Below are 13,367 nucleotides of genomic sequence, written 5' to 3'. Positions count from 1 at the left end.
TGTCTGGCCCTCTTTGTCTTCTTTGTAGCTGGACATTTTTAAAGCAGCATCGGTATTCAGAGAATGGTGTAGGTGTACTGGTCAGGTAGTAGTAGCATGTTTGCAGCAAACAATAGAATAATGTTTACTCTGGGAAAGAATGGATTTTTATTTTAGCTAATCTCACTGTAGATTTGCATTATTTGCCTACAAAAGGCAAGCGGTAATGGCCTTCAAAATCCCTAAATAAGGAGGCATGAAGAACAAAACAGAGAGAAACAGGGAACAGATATATCTTAGCATCTGCCCTCAGAATAATAAACAAGGACAGATGTATACATTTGACCACTGAAATGGGAATCATAACAAAAGTGGTGATTGGTGAAAGAAGACTTGCATTTTGAAAGATGATCTGAAGTGGTCTCTAAAAGATTCAAAATGTTTTTGCTTATTTGACTTACCTGGTCTCCTCCTTTTCATGTGTTGTTTGCTATGAATAAAAAGTTTGCAGAAATATGTTGAATTCCATGTTTTGTGATGTAGGAACCTTATAGATCTGTGCTCTTCTTCTTTTTAACATTCTGGAGGGATGTTTCTATATTAAAGAAGTAATATCCAAGAACACACCTGCTTCATTAGCTATGGTAGGCTTTTCCTTAATGCCTCCTTATTATCCAACATATTCACTTATCCAACCTTCTGCTGGCCCGCTTATGTTGGATAAGTGAGATTCTACTGTATAAGGATCCTCCAGCACAGGAGTTATAGAAACTGTAATCTAAACATTTTGGCTTGACCTGGAAAACCAATATTGTCAGTGGCTTAATGAAATGTTTTTATACTGTATGCTGTACAATCCAAGTGCATCTGAACTTAAAAGTGCTGACACAATTTCTTAGTTGTGATCCTAGCTGTTCATAAGATTCTCTTCATTCTGAGGGCACATCAATCAATCAATCAATCAATCAATCAATCAAATAAACCTGGTAGGCAGTGCTTAGAATGTGATTTTTGGATTACAAGTCCCAGAATCCAGGGGATCCCAGGCATTGTGGGTTTTTTTTAAACCTTTCCAAGCCATCATGGTAGGAATACCCTAGCTTGCATTCCTGATACATTCAAGATGATATATAGCAGTGCTCCAAAGACCTCAGTAACACCCTGCACTGATAATCTATTGAAAAACATGTTGGCTGATGGATTCCACTCTAGGTTTGATTCCAAAGCATTTATCCAAGGCCCTGAATGGCACTCAGCACCTTGGAAAGCACTTGTCTCTTAAAACCTAAAACACAGAGACTGCCCTGATGACATGGAAGCTACCAGCTGCTGCCACCAAGGAACATACACACAAATTATTTGCAATAAGTAAGAGATTGTATGGGAGATACACAGATGTTTGACAGCAGATAAGATAGAGAAACGGTTCAATGGATACGGGATGATTATAATGAGTTTAGGAATGCTACTTGCCGAGGATATTTTCTCTGAAAAAAGGAAGCAATTTCCTCTTCTTATTCTGTTTCCTTTAACCTTGGCTTTTTTGGTATTCTTTCCCCACCACATAAACTAGCAATTTTGTATAGTTCAATTTAGTTTTCCAGTTGCTACCTTTTGAATTCCTACCAACTATTGATATGAACAGGTGATAAGAATCAACCTTCTGCCTTGAAAAAACTAAATTTGCTGATTTCTAAAGATCAAATGGTGTGAATGCTGAAGATCAGAGATGAATGAAAGTTTCGTGTTACTGTGGTGTTGATAAGAATTTATCCAAATGCACACATCTCTTCATATTTATGATGGAAAGAACATGAAGGTTTAACTGAATGTGGGAGAAGCTAATAACTGTTAGATTCATTCATCTAAAACCAGCAATACTAGAGCTTAATTTTTTAAATCTGGGTTTTAATCTATGTTTAGCTATGTGACTTCTGAATCAGGGCTGCTACTGTTTTCCTCTTTATCTTTAACAGGCATCTTTATTCAACCACCTGAGGGCTGAATTAGGGCTGCCATTTCCTTTTTTCTGAGATCTTAAGGATCTGTAGAGTAGGCAAACACATTGCCATCTCCATACTAGGAACCACTGTACCCATTGAATTTAACTGGTGCAAATGGGTGAGCATTTTGTTTTAAAATCACTTTTTGAAAGTGCATTTTTGAAAAATTGACCAGGACTTTAAAACATCTTCATATCTGGCACACAAAGAAGCTGAAAAAAGTGAAACGTGAGCAAGTGGAGCTGACAAATGTTCTGTTCATTGCTCAAAAGCAAGTGTGAAAAGCATTTGAATTTGCCTTACCTTTTTATTCATTTAGAAATGTGCTTTTGTTCATTATGTCATGGCAGGGCCGGTTGTTACTAGGCGGCCGCGTCAGCGGCCGCCTCGGGCGCAGGGCCCGGGGGGCGCCGTCAGGCTTCCCCCCTCCCAGCGGGGACCATGAGCTCACTCGCCGGCGAACAGGAAGGCCTGTTCGGTGACGAGCGAGCTCATGGCCGGCTGGGATGGCCCTGGATGGCCGGCCTGTGCGCCCTGGCCCCGCCTCTCACGTTGTGTGAGAGGCGGGGTCGGGGTGAGCTGCGTGGGAGGCGGGGCCAGGGTTGGCCCCGCCTCCCGCGCAGCTCAGCCTTGCCCGTCTGGCCTTTTCCAGGCGGGCAGACTGCACCGAAGGTCCCTGCAGGCCGCGATCGCGGCCTGCAGGGACCTCCAGTGCAGTCGGCCTGCCTGGAAAAGCCCAGGCCGCGCGGGGCGGGAGGCAAGGCCCCGTCTGGGCGGAGCCCTGCCTCCCGGCCTGTGCGCCCCGGCCCCGCCTCTCACGTTGCGTGAGAGGCGGGGTCGGGGTGAGCTGCGTGGGAGGCGGGGCCAGGGTTGGCCCTGCCTCCCACGCAGCTCAGCCTCGCCCGTCTGGCCTTTACCAGGCGGGCCGACTGCACCGAAGGTCCCTGCAGGCCGCGATCGCGGCCTGCAGGGACCTCCGGTGCAGTCGGCCTGCCTGGAAAAGCCCAGGCCGCGCAGGGCGGGAGGCAAGGCCCCGTCTGGGCGGAGCCCTGCCTCCCGGCCTGTGCGCCCCGGCCCCGCCTCTCACGTTGCGTGAGAGGCGGGGTCGGGGTGAGCTGCGTGGGAGGCGGGGCCAGGGTTGGCCCTGCCTCCCACGCAGCTCAGCCTCGCCCGTCTGGCCTTTACCAGGCGGGCCGACTGCACCGAAGGTCCCTGCAGGCCGCGATCGCGGCCTGCAGGGACCTCCAGTGCAGTCGGCCTGCCTGGAAAAGCCCAGGCCGCGCGGGGCGGGAGGCAAGGCCCCGTCTGGGCGGAGCCCTGCCTCCCGGCCTGTGCGCCCCGGCCCCGCCTCTCACGCTGGGTGAGAGGCAGGGTCGGGGTGAGCTGCGCGGGAGGCGGGGCCAGCCCTGGCCCCGCCTCCCGCGCTGCTCGCCGTGACCCCGCCTCCCACGCTACGTGAGAGGCGGGGCCAGGGAGCAGGAGGCGGGGCCCGCCGGCGCCGCGGTAGGCGTGGCCATGTGCCTCCCGCGGCACATGGCCACGCCTCCCGCGGCGCCGGTGGGGGGGGGGGCGCAATTTCCCCCCTCGCTTTACATATAAATTTATCTCCGGCCGGCCCTGTGTCATGGCCCCTTTTAGAAAACTTGAACAAAACTCTGGGAAAAGGGAGGGGAAAAAACTGAAACCAGGACAATTGTCTTGGGTTTCTCTGAAACTATGGCAGCTCTCTTAGGCCTATGCAGAGTAGTTGATGAGCATGTTGTCCTCAATAAAGCTGAATTCCTTAAGTACTTCTAGACTGAAAATTTTCTTCCCTGTCCTGGAGAACCAACTTCACTTGCTGCTTTATCAACATGCATAGCGAACACACATAACCAGAGTCTGCAAGACGTTTATTCCACTGGTAGGGAGAACACATATCTTTCACAGAGGACTTGCAGACCTCTTTTATGCCCTCTTAGGATTTGCCGCCTTTGTTCTTCTCCCCAATTTTTTGCTCCAAAGCTTTTTGCAGATTAAGGTTTAGGGCATTTTTCTGGAACCATCTTCCTGTTAAGAAGCATTAAAAACAGTTTGGATTTTTTAAATTATGGATCTATTTGCAAGATCTAGAATTGAAAGGTTGCTTTTAGAAAAGTTTGGGTCCTGGCCAATAAAGACAAAGGGTCAAGGCATCAAGAGGCAGAGATTTGTGTTTAGTGGTTTGAAGGTAGAGGAAAACCAACTACACATGTAATCATTTGGATAAAAACAATGCTGCAATTCTAACCAGTCATGGAGAATTAACACATGTGGTAGGATTATTATTCCCATCGATAATGGGAACAAGAATGCACAAGATTCTTTAAATATGTGTACAAGCGTGTGATGTGAGCTTTGTAAGCACTGAACTGGGTTAAATCCAAATGTTTAGATTATAATAATACTAAGTATTTATATATAGCTCTCTTTTCTGAGTGATCCATAGCATTATCTTTGTAATCCTTATAATAACCCTGTAAATCATTGGGGTATTATTATTATCCCCATATTACAGATTTGAGGGAAGGTACCTGACTGATACAGCATTTGCTTTTGACCTCCTTTTCTTTGATCTCCTCAAAATCTAGGGGTCCTTACCTAGATCATCAGTTTTCCTTCCATGCCAATGTTTAGGGTCCCGAATTGATCTTTTTAGCACATCTGGAGTATAGGAGTCCTTCATCAGACTTTTGCTTTCTAATGGTCCTCCTACAAGAAAAAATAAAGTATTTAGAAAAACAGTAAGCCTCTTGCGCTGTAATCATCTCTGAACTGCATCCCAGGGCATGGCTGGAGGAGAGAGAAAAAAGAACTGGTCCTTCAAAATATGAAAGAAGTGTCATGCATAGTGATATATCTTAGGAATGGTCTGAACTCACTATTTTTTTTTCTTGTGGCCGTGTTTATATCAGGGGATTTTTTTTTTTACAGAAAGTGATCATTTCTGATGTTTTGAAGTGGTAGCTCACTACAACTTATTTGACTATGGGAGGAGGAACCACTTTGCCCTGCTAACTATCAGGATCCACTTTAGATCTAATGCTTCTGCCTCAAGGTGATCACAGTAGTGTATTGATTACTAAGGTTCAGTCTGATAAAGTGTGACTAGTTTTCCTTATCAGTTATTAGAGTAAAACATTCAAACAAGTGTAGGAAATAAAACATGCAAAGATTTTTTTTCGTGTCACGAGTGACTTGGCACCATGGGTTAAACCCTTGTGCTGGCAGGACTGCTGACCAACAGGTTGGCGGTTTGAATCCAGGGAGAGCGGGTGAGCTCCCTCTGTCAGCTCCAGCTCCCCATGTGGGGACGTGAGAGAAGCCTCCCACAAAGGTGGTAAAACATCAAACATCCTGTCATCCTCTGGGCAACGTCCTTGCAGACGGCCAATTCTCTCACACCAGAAGCGATATGCAAAGATGTATTGTATAACAATTAGACAAAAAAGTAACCCCTGGAACCTTTCTATGACTCCAGCTCCCAAAGCTCTATTCAGATGCCCATCTTCACCCTGCCTCTGACTGGCCTAACTCCATTTCATTCTGCTCCTATCTGCCTCTTTAATAGACCTTCCTCCGTAGGGCCCTCTTCACACCATGCTATGAACAGAGATTGACTAGTTCTTCCAAGGCTTGCCCAGTTTCTCACCTTGCAGTGCTCATTGAAAGGCTTTTAAAACATTAACTTTTAAACAACCCATTTTATTACTGTGAATGCTATTTTATCTTCCATCACTGATAGGAGATAACAGCAAGGAGAAGCTGGCTGAAAGTTGGGAATTCACACAGGCTAGAAGTTCCCATCCTTGGACTTGTAGAAGTGATTTTGCAAGTAAATCAACTGATTTTTTTAGCTGTCTTTAGAGGGATGAAAGTGAGGACACTGGGAGAAAATTTCCATTGAAAAACTAGCCATGTCAATTGTCACCTGGCAATAGCTATCCCATCAAGCTGCAGAAGAGATGAAAGCATGACTACTTTATAGCGTATGCTGAAAGACCAGCTCTCATTTGGTTCCTCTCCTCTCTGAAATGCTTTCAGGTTAAGCTCAAAGAAATGCTATCGAGCATAAGAACTGGTGCCTGCTTATAATGATCACCTTTCCACCCCAGTCCTTTATCTTTTTGTGTTTTCTTTCAGATTTTAAATCCTGTAGGCAAGAAGCTGTCTTCTTTCTTATTCTTCTTGTGCAACCTGTTGGCAGGTGGTGTAGAGTTAGGATTAGGGGTTAGTTGGGTAAAAATAATTTAAATAAATAGGCAGTTGAACATTCAGTGTTTTCCAATAAGAAGAATATCTCAAGGGATTTTTGTTTTGTTTTGTTTTGTTTTATTACTAATATACCCTTGTCCATATGGGAAGGTTTAGGTTGAACTGGAGGATGGAGTAGAACAACCTAGCTTGTTCTTCTGTGAACTCTTTGCTACTGAGCCCTGCGTAACTATGTAAGTATGGTAATTGCTTTCTGTGTACACTATCACATATGAATTACTGAGTATCACATGGCAGCTAAAAACTCCACTGAAATATCCAGTTCAAATCTGCCAATTCTGCTAGTAGGCAAAGAATGGAGATCATGTAGCTACCCACAATTTGGACTACACCTTCCTACACCACCAGTTATTTTGACTAAGATTGCTAGGATCTCCAGTTTAATGGCATCTGATTTCTACCTTGCGACATGAGAGAAGCCTCCCATAAGGATGGGAAAACATCAAACATCTGGGTGTCCCCTGGGCAACGTCCTTTCAGACGGCCAATTCTCTCTCACCAGAAGCAACTTGCAGTTTCTCAAAGTCACTCTTGATACAAAAAGATTTCTACCTTGAAGTAGGCCGAAGAAACTATTGCTGCTGCTGTTACTACTAGTACTACTACTAGTACTAGTACTGCCATCTGCAAGAAATAATAGCCTACAAGAAAGCCTCAAGATGGTGGAAGTGACTGCTTGGGTTTGCTAAAAGAATGTGAGTAACAGTTTGGAGTTTTCTAAGCTAAAGGTTTGCTGGTTCAGGAGGAACAAAACTACTGTTTTTATGAAAAGAATGTTCATTGGCAAGTTCTAAACAGTAGGCTTGAGTAAACTTTTATCTGTTTCGCTGCCCCGGATTTCGGTGGGAGGACCTGATCCGTTTTTCAGGAGCCTCCTGAATTCGAGAGGACTGAAGTCCGTTTTTGATCCGGGAAGCTAAAAGATTCATTTTTAGTCCAGCCCATTGGTGGCAATGGGGGGCTTCCCAGGTTTAAGGCAAGGCCTTAAGATTCTGCCCTTTCTGCTATCCTTTCCCTTCTCCCTTTAGAGGAGACCAAGTTTAAGGCACAGGCTTAAGAAACCCTCTTTCCTGTGATCCCTTTTGGGATCCTTTCCTTTCTAGCAGCTGCCTCCTCCCTGCACTCCAATGAAACCAAAAGCAGCCGGGTTTTGGGTTTCGACAGCTGCTGTTATGTTGCGGCTGAAAAAAATTGACAGCGGAGCCTATGCTATTTGTCTTTAAGAGCTGTTTGACTGGATAAAGCTAAGAATAGGGCTCTTTTATTTGAACTACATTTCCCAGAATTTTCCAGCCATCATAGTCAGAAAAAACATGCTGCCTGAAGTATTCTGGGAACAGAAATCCAAAAAAGTAACATTTCCAAGCACTGGATTTGCAGCAGTTAGTAGGAAATCATTTATCTAAGTGTCATGAAAAATATTGCCAGCTGTTTCCACACATGAAAGCTGTGTTAAAGGCTGCCCCACTCTAGCCATTTGCCCATTTCACAAATATTAATGTTTCTTGCTCTACATCTTTCCAATACCCTGTTCCAAAGGCATACAATTTCAGTTCTCTCTTGTCTGGCGTAAACTGATCCTGGTTTTTTATTTTTTTAAGGTAGTATTTCTGACCATTCACAGACTCTAGAATAGGAAAAGTTGGTAGTTGATTGTTGTAATGTCAAAACTGCAAGGCCAATTCAAATGGTATTAGGGGCCAAACCATAACAGATTATTATTACCTTGGAAAATGTTGGACCTCAGGTTGTAACCTAGTTCATAATAATCAGCATAAGGTGAAGATGCCATGGGATTCTCTAGTGGCTTGAATGCCCAGTCGCTGAGTCGTTTTTGCCCTTGAATCAGTCCAGCCTCACAGAGAGCACGGCGTGCCTGGAAGACATAAGCATGGAGGAGTCAAACTGAATATTTGGTGAGCTTGGGACAATCAGACCGTGGTTTCAGTATCAAAGGAACATTTATTCTGTTCTGGGCTTTTGCCAGACCTTTGAGATGTCCCAGGTGTTTCTTTTCTACAAAACAGACCCAATATCTCTTGTAACTCATTTGAAGCTGAAATGTCCACAACTAAGGACCACCTGATAATGTCAATGCAAAGTGTGGCATCAAAAATGTGGTTCTCAATTTGGCATTTGATATTTCCAAATGAAAAAGAGCTGCATTTGCGGTGACCAAAGCATTCTAACAAATGTAGGATATTTTTTTTTCTTACCTGCTCCTCAGAAACCAGTTTCTCCACACCAGTTGTGCCATACTTGGCTTTGATATTGGCAGGTATTAGATTGTTCTTCTGCTCCAAAAGGGGCTTTCCTTCTGCTTTCACATCTTGTCTACTTGAGGTCAGGGATTCTTTGGCACTCAACATGTTTCCAGATTCTTTCATTTCTTCACAGCTGCCTTTTAGGACTTTTCGGGAGGATCCAAGTAATGGGGTCCCAAGAGATCGATGCTGCCTGCCAGTTTCACAAAAGGACTCTTCCATGTCCTCTTGGGTACAATTGGCAGCCTGTCTGGCATTTGTGAGTCTCCCACTATGATGATTTCCTCCTCCCCTGGGAGTTGTGCTGTCTGGGCTATCCTTCATCCCAGGGGATCCACTGTGAATGCATAAGGAGGAAGGGGATCTGGGCCTCAGATTCTGTTTGAGGTTTCCTGTCTGGAAATTCTGTGCAGAAGGGGATGCCTGTGGCATTGCTGGGGGTCTACCCATAACAGTTATGTCTTCTGCTAGGTTGCTGGAGATCTTCTGGGAGGTCCTACTGGAGCTCCTGGTAAGGGGTCTTTTGTTGTTGGATGTGACCTGCTCGTTTCCATATCCAGGCATTTCTGGAAAACAGAAAGTAATGTATGGAAATTGGGGCTGACAACATAATTACTGAAGTGTTCTTATATCTTAAGAGGAATACTTCTGCCCAGAGTCCCAGATAGGTTTCCTCTCAACTGCTGTTCCATTCTGTTTCCCTCATCTCAGCTTTCTGCTTTCTTTTCCAACTAATACTTGGTGGCTGAGATCCTGCATTTGAAGATACATCATAAAGTTATTCCTGAGCAGAACATCTTCCCTTTCCCCTCCTACAGGGCCATGGATTTGGGGTGTTTGGCAAGTTTGGGGTGTCGTCTTTCCTAAGGAAGATCTGGGAAAAACTGGCAAAACACTGAACCACCAAGTTGTTGAGCCACTTCCAGCATATTAACCAGCAGTGTATTTGATGATCAAATATTAACTAATATTAAAGCAGCTGTTAATTTACAGTGGGCATTTTAGCTGTCTCTTCGAGACTGTACTCTTGGATCTATAAACAAATAAATATATCTTTTTAACTATCTTCCAGTGCAGGATCTCAGCCACAAAGTATCAGTCCATCTATTAATTGGCATATATATATATATATATATATATATATATATATATATATAGAGAGAGAGAGAGAGAGAGAGAGAGAGAGAATATATTTTGTCTGGATATTTATTTGTTTTCATGACAAGAATATTTATTTCTTTTCATACAAACCTGCAACCAGTCACACACATATCATGGGGCCTTGAACTGGGAAATATGAGGCAAGGTAAGTAGGACATTCATTTATATTTCACATACTCTTTATATATATAATTGAAGGCAATTTCATGCACAATATTTTAATAAGTTTGTGCATGAGACAAAGTTTATGTACATTGAACCACTGGAAAGCAAAGAGATCAGTATTTCAACCACCATATGGGCAATTTTTGATTTTGGAGTATTTTTGAATTTGGAATTCTGGATGTTGGGGGTGGTGGTCAGCATGTACAGGGTAAATTTACTGAATATGAGGATGTGTGATCCCTCACAATGAAGACTGTCACAGATTTTCTCTTGTCACATCACCTACCTGCTGGACCATCGGCCATTGTGATTTCATGATATGTGGCGGCAGGAGTTGGGAAGGCCGTGTCCATGGGCACCTATTGTAAAGAAAAAGAAAGTATGGGCTATTTCGATTTATAATGGTCTGTAATAAGAAACAGAACATGCAGCTCACAGGCCGTTCTCTTCCTTACTATAGTATATCATCAACCTAATTACATATCAGAAGGTCTTGAACTGGGAAATATGAAGCAGGGTAATAAACATTAAATTCATTTATTTTTTATATACACCTTACACACAGTCTGAAGGTAATTTTATATACCTGATTTGATTCATCCACAGATCAATGTAATCTACTCTATCTTGACTCTTATCAAAAAGGAACCACTACCTTCTCTGAACAGAATGGCAAAAGGCAAGAGTTTAATCAGTCCTGAGAGAGACTATTCTCTCTGCTGCAGCACCTCTTCTGGCCTTTTTGAATGTCTGGGCAAGAAAATGCCACTAGCAGCAGATTTTAAATGGAACTATGAAAGAGTGGATTGATACTTCTTTTAAATTATCTCAGGATGAACCAAGCTCATTCCTTTGGTCGCTCTATTTAAAAACAACATTTGGGACCCTTTTAAAATAAGAGTTAATACTGTAGCTTGAATTTTATAAAAAAAAAAGTAACTATCCCGTTTTTTAAATAAAGGGGCAAAAGGGATTTTTGAATGCCCAGATTGTAAAAGGATGATGGCAGTGGCCAGGGGAAGTTGTTCAACAAGGCAATTCTGGCCTTTCCCCTTCTCCATGGTACAGTCCTCGGCTTATCTATGGGTCAGATCAAAACCCTTAATCTTGGTCCTCAAACTCTCCTTTGGCTTATACATGAGGTGACTTATATTTGAATATATACAATAGGTTCAGATTAATTGTCTTTGGTATAAACACAGGTATTTGCATTTATAAATGGAAAAGATAACTTTTATTTTACTATTTTATGAAACAATTATCCAGTACATGGTTTTTAAGACCATTGATGAAAGCTTGACCCACTTCTTTCAGGGTCCTAGTGTTGGGAAGTAACCACTGAGTACAGATATTTTACCCACTCAAATCTGGGTTATATGCCAATAAATGAGCACAACTCAAGTTGGATATGTTTGGGAAAAAAGGCATGAGCATGTTTCTATGCAAGAGGAAAAGTGTGCACAAAAAACATGACTTCCCAAACAGTGTCTACCAAATTGTAGACAGATTTCCCTGGGAGAAGGAAAAGTCTCACAACCCAATACAATTCAGAGGCATGCAATGAAATTGAAACACTGAGAGGTTTTTGTGTTGATGCTTCCCCCTCTCCAAATCGTTACCTAAAAGAAGAATAGTATCATTCTTTCCTATAAGAATCGTGTAAAGCTGCACACATGAGCTTTGATAATTGCTACCACGATCTCATGTATTTTCACCTGAGTCACATTCTTCATTTGGCTGGAACTTCTTGGGCAGGAAGACTTGAGACAGCTCTCCCATTGGAGTAGGTTACTACCAATTTCCTCAAGCTCTTGTAGGTACTGGAGCACAGGACTAAGTTTCTTTGATGGGTACTTTAAGGTATCAGTTGTTGCCTCAAACTGTGGTAGTTCTTGGTAAAAGTCAGTAAACTCTTCTGGGTGCTGTAAGAATCGTAGCACAGGGCTAATCTCCTCAGGTTGGTCTCTGCGTTGGTATAAGGGAGTATTCATTTTTGACCCCTGTAGGCACTGATATGGGAGATCAAACCCCTCAAGTTCTTTTGGGTCTTGTACGAAGTCACTAGTCCCTTTAGGCTGGTATAGATATTGGCTGGCCAGTTTCAAAAAACCCTTGGCTGGGATGAGCACCAGTATGACCAGAAATGAGCTATAGACATGCCAGACATTTCCCAAGGGTGCCAATAAGGTGTGACTCCAAATTAGTTGCCAGAGGTGGCCAAGGAGGACCTCACATGCCTGCCACATGTGGCCTGGACTGGCAGCAAGGGAGCAGCAAGGCTCACTGCATTGACTTGTGGCTGAAAACCAAGACCCATTGTTTAGGTCACATAGGGAGGGCCTCAAGGCCTTTGTCTGTGTATGACTGCCTGTCCAGGGTGGGGGTATATATATAGATTTATCTCTGAGGTGATCAGAAATTATGTTTTCCTCCCAAAAATATGTCTCACCTCTTCCATGGTCTCAACTGAGGTGCCAAACCCTTCTTGTGAATCAAGCAGGTCCTTGCCAAGCCTGGAAATATGGACAATGAGGTGGAACTATCATTGGACAGTTACCAAGGACTGTTGCTAAGGAATGTCCATTCCCATTTGTGAGCTGTTGTTGTCATGGGACCCCAAGTAAACATAGACTGAAAACCTTTTTCTCTAGCTTAATAGAAGTTCTTACTCCATGCTCTTTTCATAAAAGATGGGTTGATTATGCAATGATATTTTGTATGCCACCTTTCACACACAAATGTACCATAAAACAGTTCAGTGAGAAATGCTGAAATATAGTTGTACGGCTGTAAATCCAGTGCTCTATATTCATGGGTTCTGAATCCGCATATTTGACCATCTTTAGCTCAAATTCAGAAAAAAAATTCCAAAAAGTGAACCATGATTCTGCCACATACAGAGTACTATACTGATAATTTCAAGATAACCTTGTTGTACTCTCCTTTGCTTTCACAGCTTCTCAAGATCTTTCCAGAACCCATTTGAGTTGTTTGTCATTTTATATAAGGGATTCTGTTTTACTATGCAATTGTATACAGTGAGACATAAGCATCTGCAGATTTTGGTTCAGTAGAGTCTCACTTATCCAACACTCGCTTATCCAACGTTCTGGATTATCCAACGCATTTTTGTAGTCAATGTTTTCAATATATCGTGATATTTTGGTGCTAAATTCATAAATACAATAATTACTACATAGCATTACTGCGTATTGAACTACTTTTTCTGCCAAATTTGTTGTCTAACATGATGTTTTGGTGCTTCATTTGTAAAATCATAACCTAATTTGATGTTTAATAGGCTTTTCCTTAATGCCTCCTTATTATCCAACATATTTGCTTATCCAACATTCTTCCGGCCCGTTTATGTTGGATAAGTGAGACTCTACTGTACCTTGAAACCAGACACCAAGGATCCAGCTATATGTACCTAAAAGTCACATGTTAACTTATAGCAACATTGTGATTTCCTAAAGGATTTTTACACAAACATAATTAAAAT

At 42.9% G+C, this 13,367-nt stretch overlaps 1 protein-coding gene across 2 annotated transcripts; it reads right to left on the bottom strand.

Annotated features, from left to right (window-relative positions):
• Window positions 1-3,857: 3,857 nt before the first annotated feature.
• On the bottom strand, window positions 3,858-12,459 carry cimip4 (ciliary microtubule inner protein 4). 2 transcript variants are annotated; one of them, XM_008110660.3, is made up of 6 exons: window positions 12,315-12,459; window positions 10,152-10,224; window positions 8,492-9,105; window positions 8,001-8,151; window positions 4,602-4,712; window positions 3,858-4,031 (listed from the first exon to the last, which is right to left on the bottom strand). In XM_008110660.3, the coding sequence occupies exons 1-6, from the start codon at window positions 12,321-12,323 to the stop codon at window positions 3,940-3,942; spliced, it is 1,050 nt and encodes a 349-aa protein (XP_008108867.1). In that variant the 5' UTR covers window positions 12,324-12,459; the 3' UTR covers window positions 3,858-3,939. The 2 variants fall into 2 exon arrangements, with proteins under 2 accessions (XP_008108867.1, XP_003220987.1); XM_003220939.4 differs by lacking the exon at window positions 12,315-12,459 and adding an exon at window positions 11,581-12,241.
• Between the last annotated feature and the right edge of the window lie 908 nt (window positions 12,460-13,367).

This window comes from Anolis carolinensis, chromosome 5 (genome assembly GCF_035594765.1).
Source record: "Anolis carolinensis isolate JA03-04 chromosome 5, rAnoCar3.1.pri, whole genome shotgun sequence".
In the NCBI taxonomy this organism is placed as follows: Eukaryota; Metazoa; Chordata; class Lepidosauria; order Squamata; family Dactyloidae; genus Anolis; species Anolis carolinensis.
The sequence above is the reverse complement of the archived record's forward strand: the minus strand, read 5'-3'. Positions and strand labels throughout refer to the sequence as shown.

What these genes read in the sequence shown, in the direction of transcription:
- cimip4 (XM_003220939.4), bottom strand. Translation starts at nt 12,111, where the DNA reads ATGTGGCAGGCATGTGAGGTCCTCCTTGGCCACCTCTGGCAACTAATT. An exon ending in AAATGAAGAATGTGACTCAG is followed by an intron (nt 10,225 to 11,580) that starts GTGAAAATACAT and finishes TCTTTACAATAG; the next exon opens with GTGCCCATGGACACGGCCTT. An exon ending in AAGGAAAACTGATGATCTAG is followed by an intron (nt 4,032 to 4,601) that starts GTAAGGACCCCT and finishes GCTTCTTAACAG; the next exon opens with GAAGATGGTTCCAGAAAAAT.